The sequence below is a fragment of the Blennius ocellaris genome (assembly GCF_963422515.1).
Source record: "Blennius ocellaris genome assembly, chromosome: 20".
In the NCBI taxonomy this organism is placed as follows: domain Eukaryota; kingdom Metazoa; phylum Chordata; class Actinopteri; order Blenniiformes; family Blenniidae; genus Blennius; species Blennius ocellaris.
The window spans coordinates 11,336,667-11,360,398 of record NC_137669.1 but is presented as its reverse complement, the minus strand read 5'-3'; the positions used below and the strand labels follow the sequence as shown (position 1 = coordinate 11,360,398).

Sequence of the window (23,732 nt, the reverse complement as noted above, 5' to 3'; positions counted from 1 at the left end):
AGGAAAATTGCTAAAATAGTGTAGCATCTCTGCCTTTGTGTTCTTGTTGCAATGTTCAGGTTTATTGATTATGTTTGTTAATTCCAATTGTTTGGAGTCACCTGAACCTGGCTGAAACTGGAGAAGGGGGCGGGTCAAGTGAGTTTGCGGTCCGTAAACTGCCTGTATGTGTGTGTGTACACCAGTTTTGGGTCAGTTTGGGAGACAAGTTGGCTTGTATAATGAAAAATAAAAGCCGTGGTATCGTTCGCACGCTGCCTGAGGTGTTTCCCTGATGAGCTGGTCTGGCTTGTTCCTTTTCTGAACCTGTTGACAAATCAGACCCTCTGAGCTTTGCCTGCCAGAAATGAAGCTGTCAAGTTATTTGTCGAAGTAACAATGGCAAAAACAACACACAGGATAAATGCGTCTTCCCTGAGGGAATGACAGCAGGTTCTGGTAGGCTCCACCTTCTTTAACGATCTAACTGTTATGCTATGTTTGTTTCACAGAGATCTTTGCACTTTACTTCCGTCTCTTGTATCTGTCTAACCAGTTTCGCACATTTTTAATTTTAGGTGTAAACTTTGTTTTACTCTGGACTTTCATGAAATCCTGCGTCTATTCGCTAATCTAAACAAACACAATTAAAAAAAAAAGAGGCTCCTAAAAGTTGTGAACTAATTTTTAACCCATCGCAAAGGAGGTTTGCGCCTGCTTGTTGGCAGCGATGGTGAGTCAGCAGGGGGAGGCGGTGGGCCGGCCGGAGCAGCCGCAGCAGCCAAAGCAGACGGAGTGGGGGGAGGGCGCGTCGCAGCCGGACCAGCCGGGGTTCGCAGATGGCGCAGAGAGCCGAGCGCCGCCGACAGACTGCACAGCTGCTTGTTGTCATGGAGGAGCAAAGATGGCGGTCCTGGCCTATAGCCTGGGCAAACGCGAAATAAATCAACATTTCACAGTGAGAAACGCCAAACTGATATCGCTGGTGCTCGTTGTTTTCCTCCTGGTGTTCCACGCGGCTTCGAGGTATTATGGAGGTGAGTGCTCTTCCGTTCGTTGAACTTCGCGAGGACGCAGCCTCCAAACACTTGACACACGCCTGTGCTAACGACGGCTAGCTCGCAGTTTGGATCTGCGGGGATTTTCTTGTTTGTGTGTTCACAGTGCTGGTTTTTTTCTCACATTGCAAGTTTTATTTACAGAGGGGGTGTCCAGGTTGGAAACCCTGGTGCAGATTAAGACTGGAGCATGTCGGGACGGTCGACTTTGTCCGTGCGGCTAGCTGCAGGAAGCTAACTGTTGGCTGTGTTTACATGCTGTCAGAGCAGCACGCCGTCGCCGCGGTCACACTCCTCACGCACTTTGCGTTGTTTATAGTGTACAGCGGCATTGTTTACTTCTATGAATTTGATGATGTTAGTCACCGAGTTACTAATTTCTCTCCTTATTGACCGCTGCAGTTATTTAGCATGCCACAGCGGTGAGTAACTGGACTCGGTCGTGTTTCTTAACTGGTCCACCAGGTCCTGTTGTCTTCATTTAATCTCCTTTGAATCACAATATGCATAGATTCAATGTCCCCATTACTTAAACCCCACCACCTCCAGTGGCTGTCTGCTCTCTGCCAAATGTGCATTTCCTCATTGGGAAGACTTCGTGGCACAATGGACTGGACCACTTACAGTCGTAAACACTTGGACATGTATTGTTATGACGACACTGAAACCTATCTACAGGAGATATACTTTATATCTGCCAGTTGTGCTGCAATGAGTGGACTTTGCCCATGGCATGAAAACTGGGACCTTTGTGTGCACGCTGAGCAGCTGCTTTGGCCGAGGATGACACTACATGCACAGCCTTCACACACGCCTGTTTCTATGGGTAGTTTCTGTTGCAGATGGCTCCATTCAATTTGTGCACAAATGAATAGCTGGGGAGATTTCTGCTCAGACTAAGTTGCTGATGGCTTAATTTTGTACTGTGGCCCCAAGCGGAGGCACGCATTGAATGGTTCTTTTGACAGTGCTGAATGAAAAGCCAGAGTACTATTGAGACGGCAGGTTTCCCTCATGGGCTGAAAACAAGAACTGAGCGAACGCACGATAAGGGTTTGTTTTGTTTGGCCTTACTGGGGATTTCTCTGTCTCCAGGCGGAGACTCATGTGAATGGCTGCTGTCTCGAGGACGCTTCTTGGGGGAGAACGTATGGCAGCCTTATGGCTGCATGATGCACAAATACAAAAGCGAGTGAGTGACCCGAACCACAGAGATTCGTCATGCAGCATGAATTCCAGTCTGTAGCAGAGATGTATATACATGTGTGAGAGTGGCTGAGATTAAGAAGAAACTCCAAACCTTAGATTCTTTACATAATGATTATTTTAAAACAAGATCCCTGTTTGTAAAATACTATGATTCTTAATCATCTACCTCCTGTCCTCACCACTTGTTTCCTTTACAGTGAAGCCAAAACCTGCCTCGCTGAAAAGCGAGTGACCTTTGTTGGTGATTCACGAATCCGGCAGCTTTTTTACGCCTTCATTCAAATTATTGACCCTGGGCAAAGCCCGGATGGAAATCAGGTAATTTTCAAAAAGAGCTCTGTTCAATTAATTTTTTTAAATTAATAGCACACATAAAGGTTTTCTGTCTCAGTCTTAAACATTTAGGTTGGATTGTTATTTTACTTTAAGAGTGTGTTCTCAGGTGATTATAGAAAATGTACAATTTCACCTTAACTTGTTTGTAATTTGGGCAAATAACAAGTCCCTCTTTTCCCCCCCAGACACCTTTGAAATTTAATTGTGTTCATTTATATGAAGGCATAATGTTGACGATACTGAAACATGTTGAAACAAAAATAAAAGACTAAATGGTTGCTCTGAAGGACATGGAAAACTGAGAAATTGGGAGACAACAAAAGAATGCAGCAGTGTCTATTTTGGTTTTAATGTCAAGTGGGAATAAATAGTAACACTGACTAACTGAATTTCTTTTTGTCTGCATGCTATGTCTGAAGCAAAAGGACATTTACTTTAAAGAAAAGAGTCACACAGTTAATGTGGTGAGCTATTTCTGGATTACTTCTTGTCTTGGGTCATCATTTACTGAAAACATACTTTGATCGAAGTGTAAAGCAGTAAACAATCTTATTTTCCTCAGGACTTTTTGTGGCATCCAGAAGCCAACAATTCAATGAAGGAGCGCCTGATATCACTGTCCCAGGTGAATAAATATACCAGATTCTGTTAATAATGAGGGCGCTGCACTGGTAATTACAGTCACGTCCTGTTTGTTGAGGTTTGTTTAACGTTCTCTTCAGTGACCGTTGTTTTAATGCCCTACAGGAAGCTTCCACCGAACCTGATGTTGTCGTCCTTGGATCTGCCACAGTAAGTTCTATGTTTCTGTTTACAGTAGACAAATGCATGCTGGTGGCTGAAATATGTCATTCTTAATCTTTGTTTTCATTCAATTAATCTGCTTACCACAGTGGTCGATCAAGTTGAACAGTGGCAGCAACAAAGCCCTCCAGCAGTACAAAGTCAACCTGTCAAGCATCGCTGTGTATCTGGAGAAGCTTGCGGAGTACGGAGAGGTCTACTGGGCCCTGCAAGGTGAACTCAAGCTTCCCAAACCAGCCTCGATTTGTATGATCTGCTATCTCGCTGCAGCAATTCATATGTCATGCAGTGACATCACTGAAGTTAACCACACAAGGATTTACACAGGACATTGTGTCTGCTTATCGACAGGATTATCTTTTTAATATACAGTTGCAAGAAAAAGTATGTGAGCCCTTTGGGATTACTTGTATTTCTACCTAACATAACATGTAACCATTCATATTGCGGTGTGGAAAAAGCATGTGAACCCCCTCGGCTAATGACTTGTCCAAGAGCTAATTGGAGCCAGGAATCCAACAACCTGGAGTTCAATCAATGTGGCGAGATTAGAGGTGTTGGTTACAGCTGCCCTGCCCTACAAAAAAATGCACAGATGTTCTGAGCGGGCTGTGCCCAAGAAGCATTGCCTCATGTGATCTATGCCTCGCACAAAAGAGCTCACAGAAGATCTACGATAAAGAATTGTTAACTTGCATGAAAGGATGCAGACAGACTGTCTACAAATGGAGAAAGCTCAGCAGTGTTGCTACTTTGCCTCGGCGTGGTCATCTTGTAAAAATGACTGTGAGAGCACAGTGCAGAATGCTCAGTGAGGTGAAGAAGAATCCTACTGTGTTGGCTAAAGACTTCCAGAAAACTCTGGCACATGCTGACATTATTGTTGACAAATCTACAATATGTAAAACATGAAACAAGAATGGAGTTCATGGGAGGACACCATGGAGGAAGCCACTGCTGTCCAAAAGAAAACATTGCTGCACTTTTGAAGTTTGCAAAAGAGCACCTGGATGTTCCACAGCACTACTGGCAAACTATTCTGTGGATAGATGGAAACTAAAATTTAGTTGTTTGGAAGGAACACACAACGCTATGTGTAGAGAAGAAGAGGCACAGCACACCAACATCAAAACCTCATCCCAATGGTGAAATATGGTGGAGGTGGAGTCATGGTTTGGGGCTGCTTTGCTGCCTCGGGGCCTGGACGGATTGCTGTCATCGATGGATAAATGAATTCCCAAGTTTATCAAGACATTTTGCAGGAAAACGTAAGACCATCTGTCTGCCAGCTGAAGCTCAACAGAGGATGGGTAAGGTAACAGGACAACCACCCCAAGCATAAAAGTAAATCAACAACAGAAGAAAATCCACCTTCTGGACTGGCCCAGCCAAAGTCCTGACCTCAACCCGATGGAGATGCTGTGGCAGGACCTCAAGAGAGCGATTCACGCCAGACAGCCCAGGAATATTGCTGCACTGAAACACTTTTGTAAAGAGGAATGTCCAAAATTCCTCCTGACGGTCTGATCTGCAACTGCAGATCAGATCACTGCAGATTTGGTTGAGGTTATTGCTGCCAAAAGAGGGTCAACCAGTTATTAAATCCAATGGTTCATATACTTTTTCCACCCTGCGCTGTGAATGTTTACATGTTGTGTTCAATAAAAAGATTTTGTGGCATTTGTTTAAGCAGACTGTCTAATGTTGTGACTTCGATGAAGATCAGAACACATTTTATGACCAATTTATGCTGAAATCCAAGTAATCCCAAAGGGTTCACATACTTTTTCTTGCAACTAACTCAACATTCAATCAAGACAACAAAGAAACATATTGCTGGTTTTGCGTTGGAGAGTGTTATTGACACTGCTATAAATTCCAAATGTCCCATTAAAACTCAACAATAAAATGTCGGCACGGTCACACGTCCAGTAAAGACCGTTTTTTTTAATTTTTTTTCCCCATACGTGCCCATTTCTGTTGTTTAAACTCCATCATGACTATTGTGCAGACCCTGTAAATGAGGACGCGTTAAGTGAGGCCAGGAAGGCGATCACCAACCAGCAGCTGCAGCTGTACAATGAGGCGGCAGCGGACGTGCTCAATGGCAGCAAGCGTAATGGCCGATCTGGGGTCAAGGTCCTGGCCGCATGCCGGCAGGCCGCGCTGGAGACAATCCGCCAGTCAGAAGATGGTTTGCACCTGCCTCAGGGCACTCGGGATGTGGTGAGGACTTCTACTGGTCTCGATATGTGACAACCCCCCCTTTTTACTGGCTCAAATTTGGAAAGAGACACTGTTTGCAGACCAAATCCTTTCATTTGGATTTCCTGGAATGAAGTTGTAGAAAATTGCATTGAACTGAAATCTTTTCAGATGATTCCGAGTTCCATTCAGTTTTTAGATGCAACCTCGCATCCTTGTCACTGTGCTCATTCTTGCTTATCTTGTGGTCAGGGAGCGATGATCCTCATGAACTCTGTGTGTAACAAGCTACTGAGGCCCATCGATGGCTCCTGCTGTCAGACGTTGCCGCCTCCCAACGTCCTCCAGAAGCTGGCGGCGTGCTTCTTCCTGAGCGCGGCTGTAATCTTCCTGGCCCTCCACGTCTTGGGCAACAACCGTCACCGCCGCCATGTGCCCCCCGACGTGGAGAACCTGGAGGAGAAGAAGCCAGCGAGCGCCGCTGTCCCCCTCGGCCTGAAGGCCTCCTTTCAGGCCCTCTGCAGGATGGGCATCATCATGGGCTATTTTTACCTTTGTGACCGAGCAGATGTGTTCATGAAGGAGCAGAAGTTCTACACGCATTCCACCTTCTTTATCCCGCTCATCTATATGTTTGTTCTGGGAGTATTTTACAACGAGAATACAAAAGAGGTAAGGAATTACAGTTCATTAAAACGGACTTATCTGAAGAGGAAATTAAATCAGACTTGTGCATTAATTGCAAAACATTTTTTTTAATATATTTTTCACCTGTTATTTTTTCTCTCTTTATAGACCAAACTACTCAACCGAGAGCAAACGGATGAGTGGAAAGGCTGGATGCAGCTGGTCATTCTCATCTATCACATGTCTGGAGCCAGTGCAGTGAGTCCTGGACACGTCTCCTCATCAGGGCCGTGTGCAGTGACATTTTAAATCCTAATGACTGTTCCGTGTCTTTCAGTTCATTCCAGTGTACATGCATGTGCGCGTGCTGGTGGCAGCGTACTTGTTTCAGACCGGCTATGGACACTTTTCCTTTTTCTGGCTCAAAGGAGATTTTGGACTTTATAGAGTTTGTCAGGTAACTGTGCAGTCAGTTATACCGTTAATCTTTTAGTAATCATTGGCTAGAAACATTTACCAATCCCACAATTACTATTATTGCTATTTCATTGTTTCTCACCACATCTCGACAACCAATAATTAAGGAGGCTTTCTCAGTGGCAGGAGAGATGAGAGTATTAGCTGTATTTGGTCTTCTTTCACAGGTGCTTTTTCGTCTCAACTTCCTGGTGCTGGTGCTTTGCGTGGTGATGGACCGACCATACCAGTTCTATTACTTTGTCCCTTTGGTTACCTTCTGGTTTGTCATCATCTACGCCACAATGGCTATTTGGCCTCAGATCCTCCAGAAGAAGGCAAACAGTAGGTGTTACATTTCTGCTTTTGACTTTGATTATTCAAATAAAACACCAACTGCAACACTCGTTTAACTTATTTGCATTATAATAAGACATGGCGGATCTTTCATTCAGCACCAATCACACACAGTGGTTCACAGGGAAATGAAGGAAATGCATTGAAAAAGTGATGAAGGCATACAAATAAGTCAAATCTATTGTTTAATGGTGAAGCTGAGCAAATACGTGTTTTTAGTCCTGATTTAAAAGCAGCAAGTGTGTCAGCAGTCCTTGGGTGTTCAGGAAGTTTGGTCCACAAGTGAAGAGCACATGTGGTAAAAGCTGCTTCACCTTGCTTCTGCCAACTTGAGAACATTTAGTAAACCTCTCCCTGAGGCGTCTGAATGTTTTATATTCTACAAGTAGGTCGGAGGTGTTTTTAGGTCCAAGACAATGCGAAGCTTCCAGCGCAGAGATGTAATCAAACAGGTCTGTCCCGCTCCACCCTCTTAAGAAATACCAGATGACGCACCGTCCCGTAAACTGAGGATAATTAATCAAGCTAATGTTTGGTATTTGAGCGATGCCGGTGTTTGCGTTGTGTCGCCTTTAACCAGTATCAGGCATGTCAGATGTATTTGGCAACTTGTAAGGGGACAAACGCACAGAAAGATTGCCAGAGCCCACATGGGGCAGCCCCTATGCTGCGCCCCCCCCCCCCTCCCGGGCCCAGTTGGTTAGAAGTCCACACCAATCTCGGCGAACCAAAGTGCAGAGAAATTTAATTGTTCTGGAAAAAGCTCAGATTTGATTGTCCAGTATGGAAATACCCCTCAAAAACAACTTGGTTAAGATTTTCAATGTCTTTTTTTTTTGTTCTCACCAGACAGCGGCATGTGGCACCTGGGGATCCTGGCAAAATTACTGGTCCTCCTGCTGTTCATCTGCGTCTTTGCCCTGTCACAGGTGGGTGAATGACATGTCAATTCCATCACTGGTATTTCCGAACATAGGATTGTTTGAAAATGACATCATTGTCATATTGATTGTTTGATTAAATTTTTCATATGGCGTGCACAACTTTTCCTACTGTGCCTGCAGGTTGTTTTCGACAGCATCTTCTCTGTGTGGCCCGTCTCCAAGCTCTTCGAGCTGAACGGAAGCATCCACGAGTGGTGGTTCAGGTGGAAGCTGGACCGATTTGTAAGTCAAATGTGTTTTGCTCTAGATGCACTCAAGTTTGGTCTTCAAGTTTAAAAAAAAAAACAAAAAGTGCAGAGCACGTTTGTCCTGAACTGGTTTGACCACCCTGTCTGCTACAGGCGGTGATTCACGGCATGGTATTTGCCTTCGTCTATCTGGTGCTGCAGAAGTGTCAGGTGCTGCATGAGGGCAAAGGAGACGCTCTCTTCTCTGCCAAGATTTCCAACGTGCTCCTCTTCTTCTCTGTGGTGTCTTTCATAGTAAGATTCTGTCCGATTTCTCCCAAATTTGCGCCTGCGGGATCATTACCATTCATTTGTACTTCACACAACATGTGCATCTTCAATATTTACTCAAGCAAGTGTGTCAAACAGGAGTGGCGTCAGCTTCCAGCCCATAGCCTGAGCAAACATTGTCTCAAGAGTCCTTGTTGGGTGTCCACGGAACCATAGTGTTGTTTCAAGGGCCAGTTAAAGACAAAACATGCAACCAACTCCTCTTTATCCACGTCATTCCAGACTTACTCGATATGGGCCAGCAGCTGCAAAACCAAAACCGAGTGCAATGAGACACATCCATACATCTCTGTGGTCCAGGTAATGTTTTGTTAGGTGTGTGTGTGTGTGTGTGTGTGTGTGTGTGTGTGTGTGTGTGTGTGTGTGTGTGTGTGTGTGTGTGTGTGTGTGTGTGTGTGTGTGTGTGTGTGTGTGTGTGTGTGTGTGTGTGTGTGTGTGTGTGTGTGTGTGTGTGTGTGTGTGTGTGTGTGTGTGTGAGAGAGAGAGATGGGTTTTGTTGAGTTTAATCAAACAGGAATGATGTTCCAGCATGAGCCAGCTCTGGCTAACAATTGATCCTACTACTTAATCATAGTTAGTAATCCTTTGATTAAATTTAAGGACAGTATTATCCAGCTTCCTTAAAAGAATGAGTGTTATAACAAGGGAGTTGCCTCAGACAAACCAGTGCACAATGGGACGTTGTTTTTAGTATAGACAGTAAAGCTGAAAGCTTTTGTTGTCATTCCAATAGAATGATAGAACATATTTAAAAAAAACTGTCTCCTAATGTCAGAAGATTAGTTTGATTAGAATCTTGTTGTCTCCTTGTTTGAGATGTTTTTTTTGGCTTTTCTTATTTTGTTTTCAGATTTTGGCCTTCATTCTCATCAGGAACATTCCTGGCTACGCCCGCTCTGTATACAGCTCATTCTTTGCGTGGTTTGGAAAGATTTCCTTGGAGGTAAGTGCAATCTGTAGACATTGGTGTCAAGGGGGCATTTGACAAATATTTTCCATTGAACGTTGCGTGTTTGTCACCCCCAGCTGTTCATATGTCAGTACCACATCTGGCTGGCCGCAGACACGAAGGGTATTTTGGTCCTGATCCCAGGGAACCCGTCACTCAACATCATGGTCAGCACCTTCATCTTTGTTTGCGTCGCTCATGAGGTTTCCCTCATCACGAACGACCTGGCCCAGGTGGTCATCCCCAAAGACAGCATGTCCCTGCTGAAGAGGCTGGGCGCCATGGGGCTGATCAGTCTGGTTGCACTGCTCTTAACAAAGGAAAGCCAGGCCAGACCCGGAGCCTGAGGGACACGTCGTGACGGGAAAGGGGGAGGGGTGAAACAAAACTCAAGAGAGACGCAATCCAGGAGCAAGACACCGTGTCTGTTTGCTGGCCACGCCGGACCAGAGTTTGTACTCTTGACCGCTGTGAAAGTCACACACTGAAGGAAAAGAAAAAAGAAAAAAAAATGCCCAGAAAAGGAGGACCATTCTTCCTTTTAGGTCAAAGTGAAAACTGTAAGAGGGGGAAACCTGTAACGTTTACATCAACTGGTCTCTGGAGTTGAAGATGTGGAGTCCCGCTTGTCAACAAACAGGAGGCCGTCATCTCCAAATGTCCTGCTTGCTGTGTGAATTCTTGCAGCTTTTGCTTCCATTTAGTCGAAACACACTAATATAACGTCTTCTTGGTGTCATGGCTTCACTCCGGGAGGGCTGACTGGGCACACTCTCCGTCCACATGGCAGCAGCTGAAGGTGGCTTCACTCAGGCACCGTAGACGACATATTCAGATATCTACTCAACAGTAATGTTTTAAAAACTGCTGCATTTTATTATCAACACAACAGTACAATATTTCTGTCAACTCGGAAGTAGTTTAGATATCTAAATATGCAACGTTTGGACCAACAACTGGCTTGAGTGATCGATGAGTGTCGAGGCTAAAGTTTAAAAAATAAAAATAAAAATGGAGTGCAATTCAGAAATGTTAAAAAAAAAAAAATCATTTGACATATTTTTGCTAATGTTTTTGTCGATAATTTTAGAAATGTTTGCCTTGTTGAAAGGCTCTGTGGTCACCTGCTGTAGCTCCGATACTTGGTGATATGTACAGTATTTAATGATTTAAATTAAGCTTCTATTTTATACTTTTTTTGGGGGGGAGGTGCTTTTATTTTATTTTTTTTGTACTTTGCGCCCATGACTGCTGTTTGCGAAGGAAGTACGACAAAGATGATTTTATACTCTTGAAATGTGAGATGATGAAATGTCTGAGGTTTGTACACCAACCTGTCCTGTTCGCAGCAGCTCACTTGTCAATCTGTTTGCGAGAGATTTGTTTTCCGTGGCAGAGTTCCAGCAGTGAATTCTCCCCATTTCTGTTGCAGATGCACCAAGTTGCACACTCTTCTTTATGTAGGACTAGCAGCCTGATCCACAGACTTTTAAGACTCCTTTTCTTCGACGACAGCTTTCACCAGTGCTTAGATGTACCGGGTTCACATCTGCGATGTCGCCGGGGTCCTACTCAGAAACCACTCGGTGAACGCACTGATGATATTGTACATCTTGTCAGTAGAACACACAAGCGGCGTCTCGTCGCTTGTTCCTCACGGCTTATATAAAAGAGAGCACTTTTGTTATTAGGATTTTTTCTTTATGTCCAAGTACAATATCTAAGGGGTTTAAAACACTAGCAGTGCAAATATTGAATGCACTTCAGCACATTTTGTGGTGGGTCGTCTTTTTTTGTAATTTTTTTTTTTTATTTAGCAAATACTAAAACATTGTGACGCATACAGCTGTGAGACTCGAGCTGCATTAAATCTGAATTTTGAATTGCACATTTCAGCTCCAGGTGTGTTGAAGGTTGTGATGTCCATCATTCTGTTAATTTGTGCAGCTTTTGTTAAGGGCGGGGGTCCACTTTTCTGTTCCTCGCCACACTTTGTGTACAGACACTGCAGCTTCCGGCTGGTGTGACTTCCGGTTGTGTTCTCAGACTGGAAGAGAGCCAATTAAATTCAGAATCCGAAGCAGAATCTCGGTGTGCAGATGAGGACATGTTGCCATTGGTGTTGCTGTGTGAAGTTTACCGATCTGTTTCCACATCTATTACTGAACAACAAGTGATCTGATGAATTTTGGTAATCGTTTCAGGCCTTAATTGATCTTTTTGGTCGTGTAAAAGCAACAACTATTTATACTCCCTGTGCAGGACATCTTTGAAATATGTTACATGTAATTTTTTTGTGATGTCTTAAAGAAATGTATCCATATTATTTATAAATGCCTTTATTCTGTTCATCAATAATACCTTCATGAACCGGGCTGTTTCATTTTCTTTTATGCGAAGAAAAACACTGGAGGCTTGTTTCATTAACAATCCAAGTATTTCATGTTATGTGACATAACACATGACAACAAACGCATTTTCTATGTTAAAAGTCCCTTTCCTTCAAATAAGTTCTGTGTGCAAAGCAAATGGATACAAACATTTATACAAATATTCCAAAATACTTTAAGGTATCTTTATAATCATTTAAGTTCTTCTGTACTCAATCTTTTACTCTTTCCAGGTGTAAGTGCATAAAAATAATCCAACTTTTCAAACATGCAGTTTGGCACAAATGTTAAGAATAACAGTGATGTAGAAACATGTCAGCTCTGGCTGATACTTCTGGTCATAAATTAAGTGCTTCGGCCACCTTTCTCTCCTCAGGAATACCATTTACCTAGAGGGGGGGGGGGGGGGGCAAAAAAGAATATTTGAGATTTGCTTTTAATAAAGCTGATAATTACATAGAATAACTCTCCATAGCAAAAAAAAAAAAAAAACACCTACCTCCAGCCTTCGAAATGTTGACATGACATAATTATCTCCTTTGTTAGCCATGAACAGAGAGAGCAGCAGGTTAGTGCTTCATGCAGCTGAACAGGGTGCTCACAAGAGGGCGCTCACATGCAGGAGCTGGAAAAGCACATCTGGATGCCTGAATGTTTCAGGGTTGGCAATAGTACTCCCAGTCTGAAGGTTTCTTGAATATCTTTATGGTGGTTGAGGGAGGAGCATGCATGTTGTTCATCATTAGCAATGATGCAGATCATGACTCGGTTTACATCAGAGTTTTAAATCACACTGATTTTCAACAATGATTGAAGTTGTGGGTAGTGGCCAAGCTCGACTTCATAGAATACTATGAATTCCATTTAAAAGTTTGTTTTTGCGCACACTGTGCTGCTATTAATGTATGGCTAAAAATACTGTCATCTAAAGTTACTTTATTCCACTTATAGATTTTTTTAATTGATATCAGTGTCAATAGATTTATACTAGAAATACACTTTAAGTAGAATGTGGGTAAAATGTCAAACATTTATATTAATAGTACACATGCAGTTAAGTACAGACACTATGGTGAGGTTTTATTCACATGTCCAGTATGTGCAATGAGGTACGTGCGATACACAACAACCAGCCATAGCATTATGACCACCTGCCACACCGAGCAGCTTGGCTTTCATCTTGTTCAAATCCTTACACATTTCCTTGCTTCCAATACATCACCTTTGAGGACAAAATGTCAATTTGCTGCCTAATATAGCCCACCCTCACATAGGTGCCAGGATAAAGAGGTAACCTGTGTTTTTTTTGGTTTTAAGTCAACTGTCAGTGGTCATAATTTAATGGCTGACTGGTGTATTTATTAGCCAGTAGCTGGAATGCAGATTAAATCAAACAGATTGTGATAAAGCGAAGGGAAACGAACCTGATGGCCGTTGCTGTGGTATTGTAATCTGGTTTTGCAGGTTCCTAGAATCAGAAAACACGGTAAACAGATGTTCGGGTATAATGGCATCATGTGAACGCTTGCTGTTCATATATTAACGCATTCTTCTGTTTCAAGCTCATTAGGAGAAATCATGCGGCGGCCTCAACCTCTTAAGCTGCGGACTTGCTTTCCACAGCATTAGCTGTAAATATGGCGCGGCGAGACTAAATCTAAACGGCATAGCTTTGATTTTAATTGACCGCGGTGCCTGTACGCTTCGTCTAACGAGCAGAAGATAAATGAACGGCTGCCGCATGTGCAATCTGAGCATGTCTATCCAGGTGTTTCCCCTCCCAGCAGGTTCCTTTACTCACGCCTGGGTCTGCATGAGGGGCATGCTGGTGGTCTCATAGTTGTCAGGGTGGATCGGCGGCACCACCTCGCCGCTGACGGGGTTGAAGACGGGCAGCGTCGAAAGAGGCCAGGAGATCTCTCGGTTCTTCGACATGCTGCGCAGCTCCTTGGTGGACTTCTGGATGGAGCTGTGGTGGACGAGCTGGATGCTGTGGAGGGGAGAACGTGGTGAGTTCGCATTGCAGCGACGCGCTCGGCGTTCCTCTCACCAAAAGCTGAGCTCTGCACTCGGTTCGTGCATGCACGTCAAGAAATATAACATCCACCCTCATCTACTGCCGTCATTTCTTTACTTTGTTTGATTTGGGATGCAGGATAGGTAGTTAATTCCTCAATCGATATGGTTCTTCTTATTGGGAGAACTCCCTACAGCTGGTTCGTTTGAATTTTCAGCAGCCCACCTAATGAATGGATGTCCAACACACATATGAAGACATGAATGGAAATGAATCAGCCAATCAATGACAAAACTGCAAACCAAAGAGAGGGCGGGAACAGAACTAAGAGCCAAACTAAAGGAGAACACAGGAGAGGGAAAACACTTACTCTGGTGTTTGCATGTTTCTTTTTTCCCTAGAAACAAAACAAAATGGATGAATTAAATACTAATATTAATAGTTAAAGCAACATCTACACACAAATGACTGGAGGGAGACAGAGCGGAGATGGTTGTGAACACCGAGGGAAAAGGAGGGGGCACGTCTCTCCCAGCCTGCCAAAGATGAAAGAGTGTATGACTGAATGAATGATGGTCCATGTTGTGGCTGCGAGTGGAAACACTGAGACATGACAACAATAACAAAAAAACCTGGGACAGAGAACGACGAGGAACTGAATGCAAATGGACTAAACGACTGGATGGCGATGACGAGCTGCAGCCACAGTCCAGATTTCCCCTCTTTCCCCGACACTGCTGACAGCTTGGCCCTTCACTGACACTTCTGTCTATTCTTTGGTTTTCTACACCTTCGCAGTTTCCCGTAAATATTTTTCACGGTGCAGTATTCGCCGAGAATAGATATAAGACCAAGCAAACTTACACCCCCTCCCGTCTGCAGCACATAGTGTAGCCGAGGATGAACATGAGGACGACTGCCACAGCGGCGGGAACAGCCAGGGTGACGAGGAAGTCGTTAAAGTAGTCCCGGCTCTTCAGAGACTCAGGCGGGGGGTTGTACTCCCCGAACTCGGGCAGAATCCCCGTACCTGGGTCGGGACGGGTCACGTAAACCGGGGCTACTTTGTTGACGTCAACCTGAAGAAAGCATCATTTCAGGGCGAGTCAAAGATCCAGCAGATCGAAGACCAATGTTTATTTTATCCATTTTTTTTCTCCAAAGCCCTTCCTTACCAGAGAGATTTTACACCAGTCGATGTGAAACTGAGCGCGGAATTTCTTGTCACAGCTGATGACGGGTTCCATCTCCTGACTGCAGCGCAGCTGGTTGTGTGGACTCTCCACCTCCCGCAGGCAGGACGAGAAGGGAACATCAGCTCCCACCATCACGTAAACACTACAGAGGAGAGGAGGATGGAAACGCAGAGGGGAAGAGAAGAAAAGAGAAGAGGGAGCCACGTTGTACATGTTTCTGCTGAGGCTTGTTAGAGTCAACACATTTCTCCTCCACTGAAGTTTTCCCTCCCGACGCTTTTTTTTCCCATCTCTCAAACCGTCAGCATGAATCTTTGATGCACAACTTATGGCGCTCCATGTAGGCTATTCCCTCCTGAGCGCCGCCAACCGACGGTGTCTGTCAGCGCTGACGACAGAGTGTGTTCATCTAAATCAGAGTGAAAGGAGGATCCCCCAAGGCCCCAATTAGATGAAATGTCAGCATGGTCTGAGTGGGCTGTGAAATAGCTGCAATTTGTGTGATTTGCTGAGGTTAAAAAAAAAAAAAAAAAAGGTTCTCCGGTATTCGACCGAAGAACCATGACCAGAATGTGGTACAGGCAAGACGCACCAATGGCCAGATAAAGTTGAAGATATACACGTGATGGAGAAACTCACTTTTATTTTCCAATAACTTGTATGTGAATGTTAAGTAAAAAAAGTGGATGGGGGTGAAGAAAAAAAAACAAGAATAATGCCATGAGTCTCACCCTTCCTTCAGGTTGTTGATGGGCAGGGGCACGCGGCCGCCGCGGTCCAGCGCAGAGGTAATGTTGATGGCGTTGAGCCGCTCGGGCTGCCACACGTTCTTCACCGCCCCCAGGAAGTCGCCCAGCACCTCGCTGGCCAGCATCTCTTCCACGTTCATATTTTTGATGTAAAACTCTGCCTGGTAGGGCAGCGGGAACTCTGTAAATACAGGCCAGCCACTTTTATTATCGCCGCAGAGCTGACGGGGATTTCAGCGGTCTGTCCTGCAGAGGCGGCTGTCCTGACTTTATCCTCCTTCTGGGGCCAGATGGCAGGTGACATCACAGCATCAGGCCGAGTGATGCTACATTGATGCTGCGAACAGCTGCCGCCCGCTCCTCCGTCTCACTTCACATTGCCGTGTATGTACCATGACTGGTCAACAAGGCCGTCAACAAACACACAGATGTGGAGGATAATTGTAGAGAGGAAGGAAAACAGACGCTTCATGGCTCGACACACACAGACAAAAAAAATAAATAGTATTGCTGAAAGTTAAATAGAATTGCTTCACGCCAAAATAAGCTACTTTCAAATGATCTTTTCTCAATTCGTATGCGTAAGTTACAATACTCTCTCTTCACTTCAATGAATTAGACATTTGTTTTGCAAGTATGAAGCTTTACAACAATGATTATCAACAGAAGAAAACAGTGTGAATGAAATGCAGCTCCTGAGCTTGTTTGTTGGTTTTCTAGACTGACAGAAGGAATAAAGCAGCATTACAGGATGTGGCTGAGCTCCTTGATTGTTATCATCAAGTGAACGCCGTAAACTAGGGAATGGGACCTTCCCATCTGGTAACCGTCTCACCGACGCAGCATCTGTCTCTAGTTCAGCCTCTGGGCTTGATCACTCTGATTAATAATTGATTAACTGGGTCTATGTAAATTGTATAGATGACCGTTTCATAAAGAAGGTTGCATTCACTTACTGATTGACAAAAAAAAAAGAAGATGACTGTTTTCTTTGTTTGGATTTTTTTCACATTTTCGTGTAATAAATCCTCACAAAACTGGACAAACACCATCTGCTGCTGAGGCTCTTGTGATGAAAGCTCTGGGAGACGTGTTGTGGTGAAATTGCTTCATCAACTGGCGACTCAAAGATCGACAATAAACCTTCAATAATGCAACATGTTTGTTCTGCTGATGGTTCTTCAAGCCGACTGATTAGTTTCTGCTTCATAAAGTAATCAAGGGTGACATCTTCTCCAGGGAGGGCTGCTGCACAGCCCAAGTAGCCCTCGGGGATTTAATCATTGGAAGTTGCACAGTCTGATCTCCGTTTTTCACTCTAAGCTCTGGAACTGGCGCCTCTTACCTTCTGTGGCCATGATGTTTATGACCAAGTTGTGCCGCGCTGTCTCGAAAGTGCGTCGGTTATAGGCAGTAATCTGCAACACACAGGGGTGAAAGTTTAAGCCCAGATCAGTGCAGCTTATAGAGCAGCAGTTCTCTGGACAAGGCTGAGCTCGACACACCGGACGGGTTCTGGACCCAGCTGAGGCGTCATATAGGAGCACATGTGCCCGGTGGGAGAAGCTAAGCCGTTTGGGAAAGGAATTTCTACAGTAGCTTATGGGGGGGGGACAAAGAAAGCATAAGAAAACCCGGTGGAGTTTAAGTCTGAGGATTTAGACTGTGGTATGGTACTATACCGCTTTTCAAACGCATACAAAATCAGCTGGGTTCAGTAACTCAGTTAAATGATTGCAAAAATACTGAACTGCACGTGTTCATTTCACAGTCACGCCGTTACGAGCTTCAGCACCTCCAGTGTGCAAGTGGTCCCACTACGCACCTCGATGATGGTGGCCTTGCCAACGTGCTCTGCGGTGGGGGAACCGTACAGCACGCCGTCGCCGTGCGACGTCCTCTGGATGTAGCGCAGCCAGCCCGGCCTGTCAGGGTAGCCCATCAGGTTGGTGTTGAAAGTGATTGGATCGTTGCTGGCATCACCTGGAGACAGCGGTTTTAATGAGAGATGGCCCGATGATTTGTTACGGCCCGGCACTAAGCCCATAATGTGCATTTAGACCCATTAAGTGAAGAGCGCGAGTGTTGCCAGGAGCAGCTGAACACTTCCTTCCAGTGAAATATGACGCAGAGACAATGTTCTACAGTGGTTGTGCCAATGACGTGTAGTGCAGTGCTATAGGTTTCAGCGCTGTACGCCGAAGAGGAGAACAAGTGGAGGTGGTTAGGGTTGTACCTGACTTTGGGTAAGGGGGGAACTCCCCTCTAAAGTGCTCTCTTTCCAGAACGTGGACAAACAGCACTCCTGCGGACGGGTAGACGTTAAGGTCCGCGTGCGACCTCGACAAGATGGTGACCACTGAAACACAAAATTTTGAAGACAATAGGTTTCTGAGAAAACCTCATTTTCGATTCTGTTGAGTTATTCATCATTACTGACCTGACAGAAATAATTACTGGAAAAGTCTAGAAGGCATTAAGCTAATTCACACTTTGGATTAATAGCGTTTCAAGCAAAGATTTTTTTTTTTTTTGCCTGTCTACTTTTTAGAGAAGGTATAAGCAGCACACAGAGATAAGATACAGAACCAACCAAACGCTAAGGGTAAAAACTCACATGATTAAGCTGCAATCTCGAAAATGGGGAAAAAAAAACAAGCCCCTAAACAAAACCACTGAAAGGTAGTCTGGATAAAAGCAGCAGTTTTGAGAGTCATTCAAATAGCACCAACTTCATTTTATTCCCTACCCGCACTCAAACTCCATTAGGCTCTTTGTTTAGCCCCACTCCATTTCAAGCACAAACATTTAGTCTTTATTTGTAAAGGGCATCACTTGGAAAATGGCAGTCCCTTAACAAAAGTGTGTCGAGTAAGGCTGCAGGTGGTGTGCCCATCTCTGTTATCCTCCTTCACCATTACCCTCCCCTTGTCCTGCTTCGGCTTTCACTCGTCTTCTATCAGACGTTGCACCACTTCTGCCCTGCATTTCTCTGCTCCCACTCGTTTCTCCCCCTTCTCTCTCCCGCAGTGGGTGGCAACTCCATTTTTAATCACCATGGGAGACTGAGAGTGAGAGTACATGGGAGAAGGCAAAGAGGAGGGAGGGAGGTGGGGATGTTTGCCATGAGAGGAACAGGAAGCCAGTTTGAACTGTCGTTGCCTGCAGACACACAACTCCAGACGCGTTAAGCAGCTAGGAGACGGCCTGGGAATGCACTGTGTGTATATACATATTCCTTCCTGCAGGCAAACCGGGGCTAAATTTGACTAATTCCACCTCCTTTTTAATCTACTTATTAGCACAAAATCAGAACATCCTCCACTGTCACTGGTATGATCCCGTTAACCGTTGCTGGTGACTGCGAGACCTCCGTTTGAACAGAAGCTGATTTTCAAGTAGAGTCTCCTAAAGAGAGTAATCGAGCAGGATTTACATTTTAAATCCACGATAAACGGAAGTCAGTATGGCAGTTCGGCTCTTATCTATTACCAGGCAGAACAAAGGGGTTCAAGAAGATTAGGTGACACAGTAAGCTGCTGGATATCGAGAAATGCAACATCCACCCGGCCAAATAGCCTGACTGCAATCTAAAGTGAACAGCTGAGCCGCTCGAACGGCAGCGTCATAAAACAGTCCCACATGTATGGTAAACCGGGGTCGGTAACAGAGATGCTGAACGGGCACATATGTCCAGTGTCCCTTCTGGCCCCAGTCACAGCCAGATACAATCAATAGTATTTAGTGGCCACAAAATGCAGTGTTTCTTGAACAGCCTGGGGTTCTATCCACCACATCACCTTTCAAGGAACCACCTGGGCGTTACTAATCCACCCAGTGGCTCATCTTGCTGCACCCGTAGCATTTGGATCTGGGCTATTCAGAGAGAGAGAGAGAGAGAGAGAGAGAGAGAGAGAGGGGTGAAAAAAGTAAAACCTCATTGAGTTTCAGCAGAGCAGCTTCTCTCTGATGACTCAAATTGATCCACCAAAAACCCCGCTCTGAATTCACAACCTCGGATTCTATTATCTGACCCATTGAGCCTCATCAATTCCTCACCACACAGAGGACCACTTTGAGACTCTGCAGGTCAAGGTCAAACACCGGCTATTCTGTGGTACTCGCAGAACAATTGAATCGGTCGTAAACATTTGCGAAAGGCTGCGAGACGAGACGGGCAGGACGTTCGCGTACGCCCTGGTGACCGCCTCATAGTCTGAAGTTTGAAAAAAAAAAAAACATACTCTGGGAGGTGAACTGTGTTTTAACGCATCCACAATAACGCTCAGATTTAACAACAATATTCGCCCTCATCTTTTCCTGTGGGCTTCCTGCCGTTGTTTCACGTGGTTGACTCGGCTTTCAGCTCCAGTTTAGAGCTCAGCAGGTGTAAATAAAGATCACTGTCTTAACATCGCCAAAGACCCGCTAATAGCATCAGATCTGCTTATTTGTGGCGGGACGACTTTGTCCTGGGCCTTCTCGAGCTGATGGCCTGCAGCTCTCCCACTGTACACAATACATCACCAATTAAAGGTTAATACTAAACTGTCCACTGCGCACTTTTCCCGATGGCATTAAAAATACAGACACAGAGAAGTTCTGTACGACGGCTCCTGCAGTAGACCTCTAACTACTTGCCTCAGACACACATAAAACAAATGCAAATAACTTGTAAAGTTTTAACATTCAAACACTAACTTTTTCAAATGGTCGCTCATAAATAAAAGGAATCACTAACAAGCCTTGCGGCGATGGTGGAAATGGATAACTAGATTTTATGCTTTTCTGCGCCGACCTTGGACTGGACTGAAGCATGAGGAGTGATGACTTAGTTTTAAAATGCCGCTGGCAACATATAGGAGGAAAAAAAAAATGTCCTAATGGCTTCAGCTAACTGAAGCCTCTAACTAGCTGGAGCAGAGACAAGAGGAGGGTGTCCATTAGTTCTGTTGAGTCAGCTTCAGAGGCGCATGTAGTCTGGGTCAGGAGGACTGCATGTGCTCCTTTGGAGTTTTGCGGGGAAGCGTAGACAAGGATCGCTACTGTTTGGACCGAAGCTCCGGACATCTACCCTGTGATGAGCTTCAGCCTTGTTGTTTTCCACAGAAGCATGGAAGCGAAAGTGCCTTGCTGCTACAACATACAGACGGCGATGAATCACCTCTCAGAACGGAACAAAAACAACCAGTTTAATCCTCCCAACTCTGTATCAAGGTGAGTAAATGACTTACTCCTCTAAACTGATGCTACGAAGAGAAATGTCCACCATTTTTCAGCCAAAGATGTGAAGTAATAGCAGCGTGTTAAGAAAAGTAAACACACACAGCCATTGTTAATGCGCTTAGAGTGAAAAATAACTGCAGAAAGCGAGGCATTTAAATGAGACCGAAATTCAGGAAGCCCCAAACAAAAGTGGGCCACGTCTGAGGGACAGTAGACGGCTCAAAACAATAATGCCAGTATTAATGGGAAACCAGCTGAGCGTGTCACTGTGTTATGACAGGGGGGAGGGGACAACGGGTCCACACATGAAGTGCACCACTGCACACACACACTCACCATCTTTGTACAAGGCTGTTCTCTGCTTCAAGGCCATGGATTGCTCCATGCGGACATTTCTCGCATGCAAAACACGGCCTTTCGTATCATAGCCATGCACAATGTGAAAAACTGGATCGACAAATGAAAGGGAGGGATAAAGCAAGTCGTGCTGTTCAACAGACATGAGAACATAATGCCGTATAATCCCACTAATGAAATGTCAACAGATATTAGGACAATGGAAAACATTTAAAAAACGGCATATGCACGTGATTGGAACAAAAAACACTGTACAATGACAACAGGAGGAAGCATGAATTTTCTCATTTATCTGGAGTGCCCTTATGCTTTTGTTCAAAAATAAGTTGCAAGGAAACCAACGACCGCTTCTATTTGTTTTGGTATTACCATAGAGATAATAAGAAGCCCTGTGCCTGATGGGCAGGGGGCCGTGCACATTTCACAGAGTCAGAAATGCTTTCTGACCCCGGAGAAATGTGCTTAACTCTCTTATAATCTGGCTCGCCAATGAAACACTGCTGTACATTCGCATACATGACTGGAGGAAACTCGTTTTAGATGTTTACCAAGCAGAAGAAAAAATATATTTGCTTGTCAAGAAGCATTTGTCATTCATGATACTTGGCACGAGTAGCGTGGTTAGCCAGTTCAAGAGTCCTCCTAAGCCCAGTTGGACTATAGGTTTTCTGTTTGGAGTTTGTATGTTCTCCCTTTGCATCCTTGCTTTTCTCTGAGTACAGTCAAATAATTATGAGCTTGAGGTTGACTGGGAACTGTAAATTTGGTCATAGGAGTGATTGTTATTGTGTCTGACAGACGAATCAGCTGGGATCTGCTACAAATCCCCTGTTATGGAGACAAGTACAAAATGAGTTAGGGAACTATAAACATTTGAACATCTCTGCCAACTATGGGCATGTATTCCTGGTTTCTTACAGTTTCTGAAGTAAACAAATGTTTAATAAACAAGATAACAATCTCTCAGCTAACAGTGAAAGTCATCAGTTAATCCAACACACATCTTACACTGTGAGAAGAGAGAAAAATCATGTCAGCATAGTGAGAACATGCAAACTCCATGTACAAACTGGGCTTTACAACTAAAATACTAAGCATAAGCCCACATTGCCGCCCAAACAAAACAAGTCGTGATGTAATAATACGATAATTGACACAGAAAAGTACAAAAACCTCACTTCAATATGAAGTGTTTTGGGTTTTCCATGCAGTTACCACTTCCAGTTTATGTTTCATACATTGAGGTCTTCAAAGAAATATATACCTTGTACGTAATAAAGTGGTTTCAGTGATGCAATGTAGCTGTAACAGATATATTGGTGTTAATGCCCAGATTGAACATACTGCAGCGATGTTTTAAAATACTGATCTACCTGCACAGGTCTGAGATGAACTCGAGCATCACTGAACAGCTGAGCAACATAAACACACAGGACGGTGGACATTAACGCGAAAACAAGTGACAAACATATCGACTCCAGTTGGGCATAAAGAGTGAGAAACGGCAGTAAAAGCCTTCGTATTACGGTGCGGCTGTCACTTGGTAGCCATTTTTTTCTCCCCCCTACATCTCCTCCTCTTCAGCCTCTCTGTGGAAAAACTGAGCATCCGGCTAACGGCGAGCTAACTAGCATGTTCGGGAAGCGCGTGAACGTTTTCCCGATATTTCCGAAGTGGATCGATACGTACCAGCGCCCAGCCACACCGCGGCAGCTGCAGGGGACATGGTGAGCATGGTTGGTCCTGGATCTCACATGAAAACGCCGGGTTTTGTTTTGTTTTGGGGGTTGGTTTTTTTTCTTCCTCCTCAACCTAAACGCCAGTGTGTTTGACAGCCATAAGCATCCTGCAGCATTCCTCCCTCCGCCTCCTTCCTTCAACTGGAAGCAGCTCGGCTTCCCATTGGCCCGACATCTGGGTGGAAAAACATGGTTGTCTCGTAAAAAAAAAAACACAAAAAAAACATGCTGTGAATCCGTAAAGGAGCACCACGCCTTTACCAAAATGTTACTGAGTGATGTTATTCCAGGAGCTGACTTGACCTGAGAGGATCTCTGATGCATCCATCCATGGTGTTTCTTTCACATTTCTGCAGCTCCTGTTGCCTGCTGTTTTCATTCTTCTTGAAATGTTGCAAAACACAATAAGGCGAAGGGGACAGAGGCACTGTCACCTGGCCCAGATTTGACCTCCAGTGCACCGCTGTAAGAGGGCAGATGCATGTTTGGAAAAGTCTTGCCCCAATCTGTCCAGACCCCCTGCAGAGACAGTCCAAGCTGACAGATGGCCATGTTTTGGCTCCCAGTCAGGTCTGCTTAAATGACTTCAGGACCCTTAATTCACCCCTCTTGCTCC

The 23,732-nt window shown here is 44.6% G+C and overlaps 2 protein-coding genes across 5 annotated transcripts; one reads left to right on the top strand and one right to left on the bottom strand.

Annotated features, from left to right (window-relative positions):
• The first annotated feature begins 844 nt into the window (after window positions 1-844).
• Window positions 845-12,284, top strand: casd1 (CAS1 domain containing 1). Its single transcript, XM_080515722.1, has 18 exons — window positions 845-1,016; window positions 2,133-2,229; window positions 2,444-2,564; window positions 3,002-3,046; window positions 3,145-3,207; window positions 3,330-3,374; window positions 3,476-3,599; window positions 5,398-5,612; window positions 5,844-6,263; window positions 6,387-6,476; window positions 6,556-6,675; window positions 6,863-7,019; window positions 7,881-7,960; window positions 8,096-8,197; window positions 8,317-8,457; window positions 8,716-8,793; window positions 9,344-9,436; window positions 9,520-12,284. The coding sequence occupies exons 1-18, from the start codon at window positions 884-886 to the stop codon at window positions 9,787-9,789; spliced, it is 2,394 nt and encodes a 797-aa protein (XP_080371848.1). The 5' UTR covers window positions 845-883; the 3' UTR covers window positions 9,790-12,284.
• sgce (sarcoglycan, epsilon) lies at window positions 11,797-23,218 on the bottom strand. 4 transcript variants are annotated; one of them, XM_080515727.1, is made up of 11 exons: window positions 23,067-23,218; window positions 18,031-18,153; window positions 17,620-17,777; window positions 17,140-17,212; window positions 15,777-15,975; window positions 15,025-15,187; window positions 14,714-14,928; window positions 14,220-14,246; window positions 13,634-13,822; window positions 13,257-13,300; window positions 11,797-12,221 (listed from the first exon to the last, which is right to left on the bottom strand). In XM_080515727.1, the coding sequence occupies exons 1-11, from the start codon at window positions 23,110-23,112 to the stop codon at window positions 12,205-12,207; spliced, it is 1,254 nt and encodes a 417-aa protein (XP_080371853.1). In that variant the 5' UTR covers window positions 23,113-23,218; the 3' UTR covers window positions 11,797-12,204. The 4 variants fall into 4 exon arrangements, with proteins under 4 accessions (XP_080371853.1, XP_080371851.1, XP_080371850.1 ...); XM_080515724.1 differs by lacking the exon at window positions 11,797-12,221 and adding an exon at window positions 12,252-12,533; XM_080515725.1 differs by lacking the exons at window positions 11,797-12,221; window positions 14,220-14,246 and adding an exon at window positions 12,249-12,533.
• Between the last annotated feature and the right edge of the window lie 514 nt (window positions 23,219-23,732).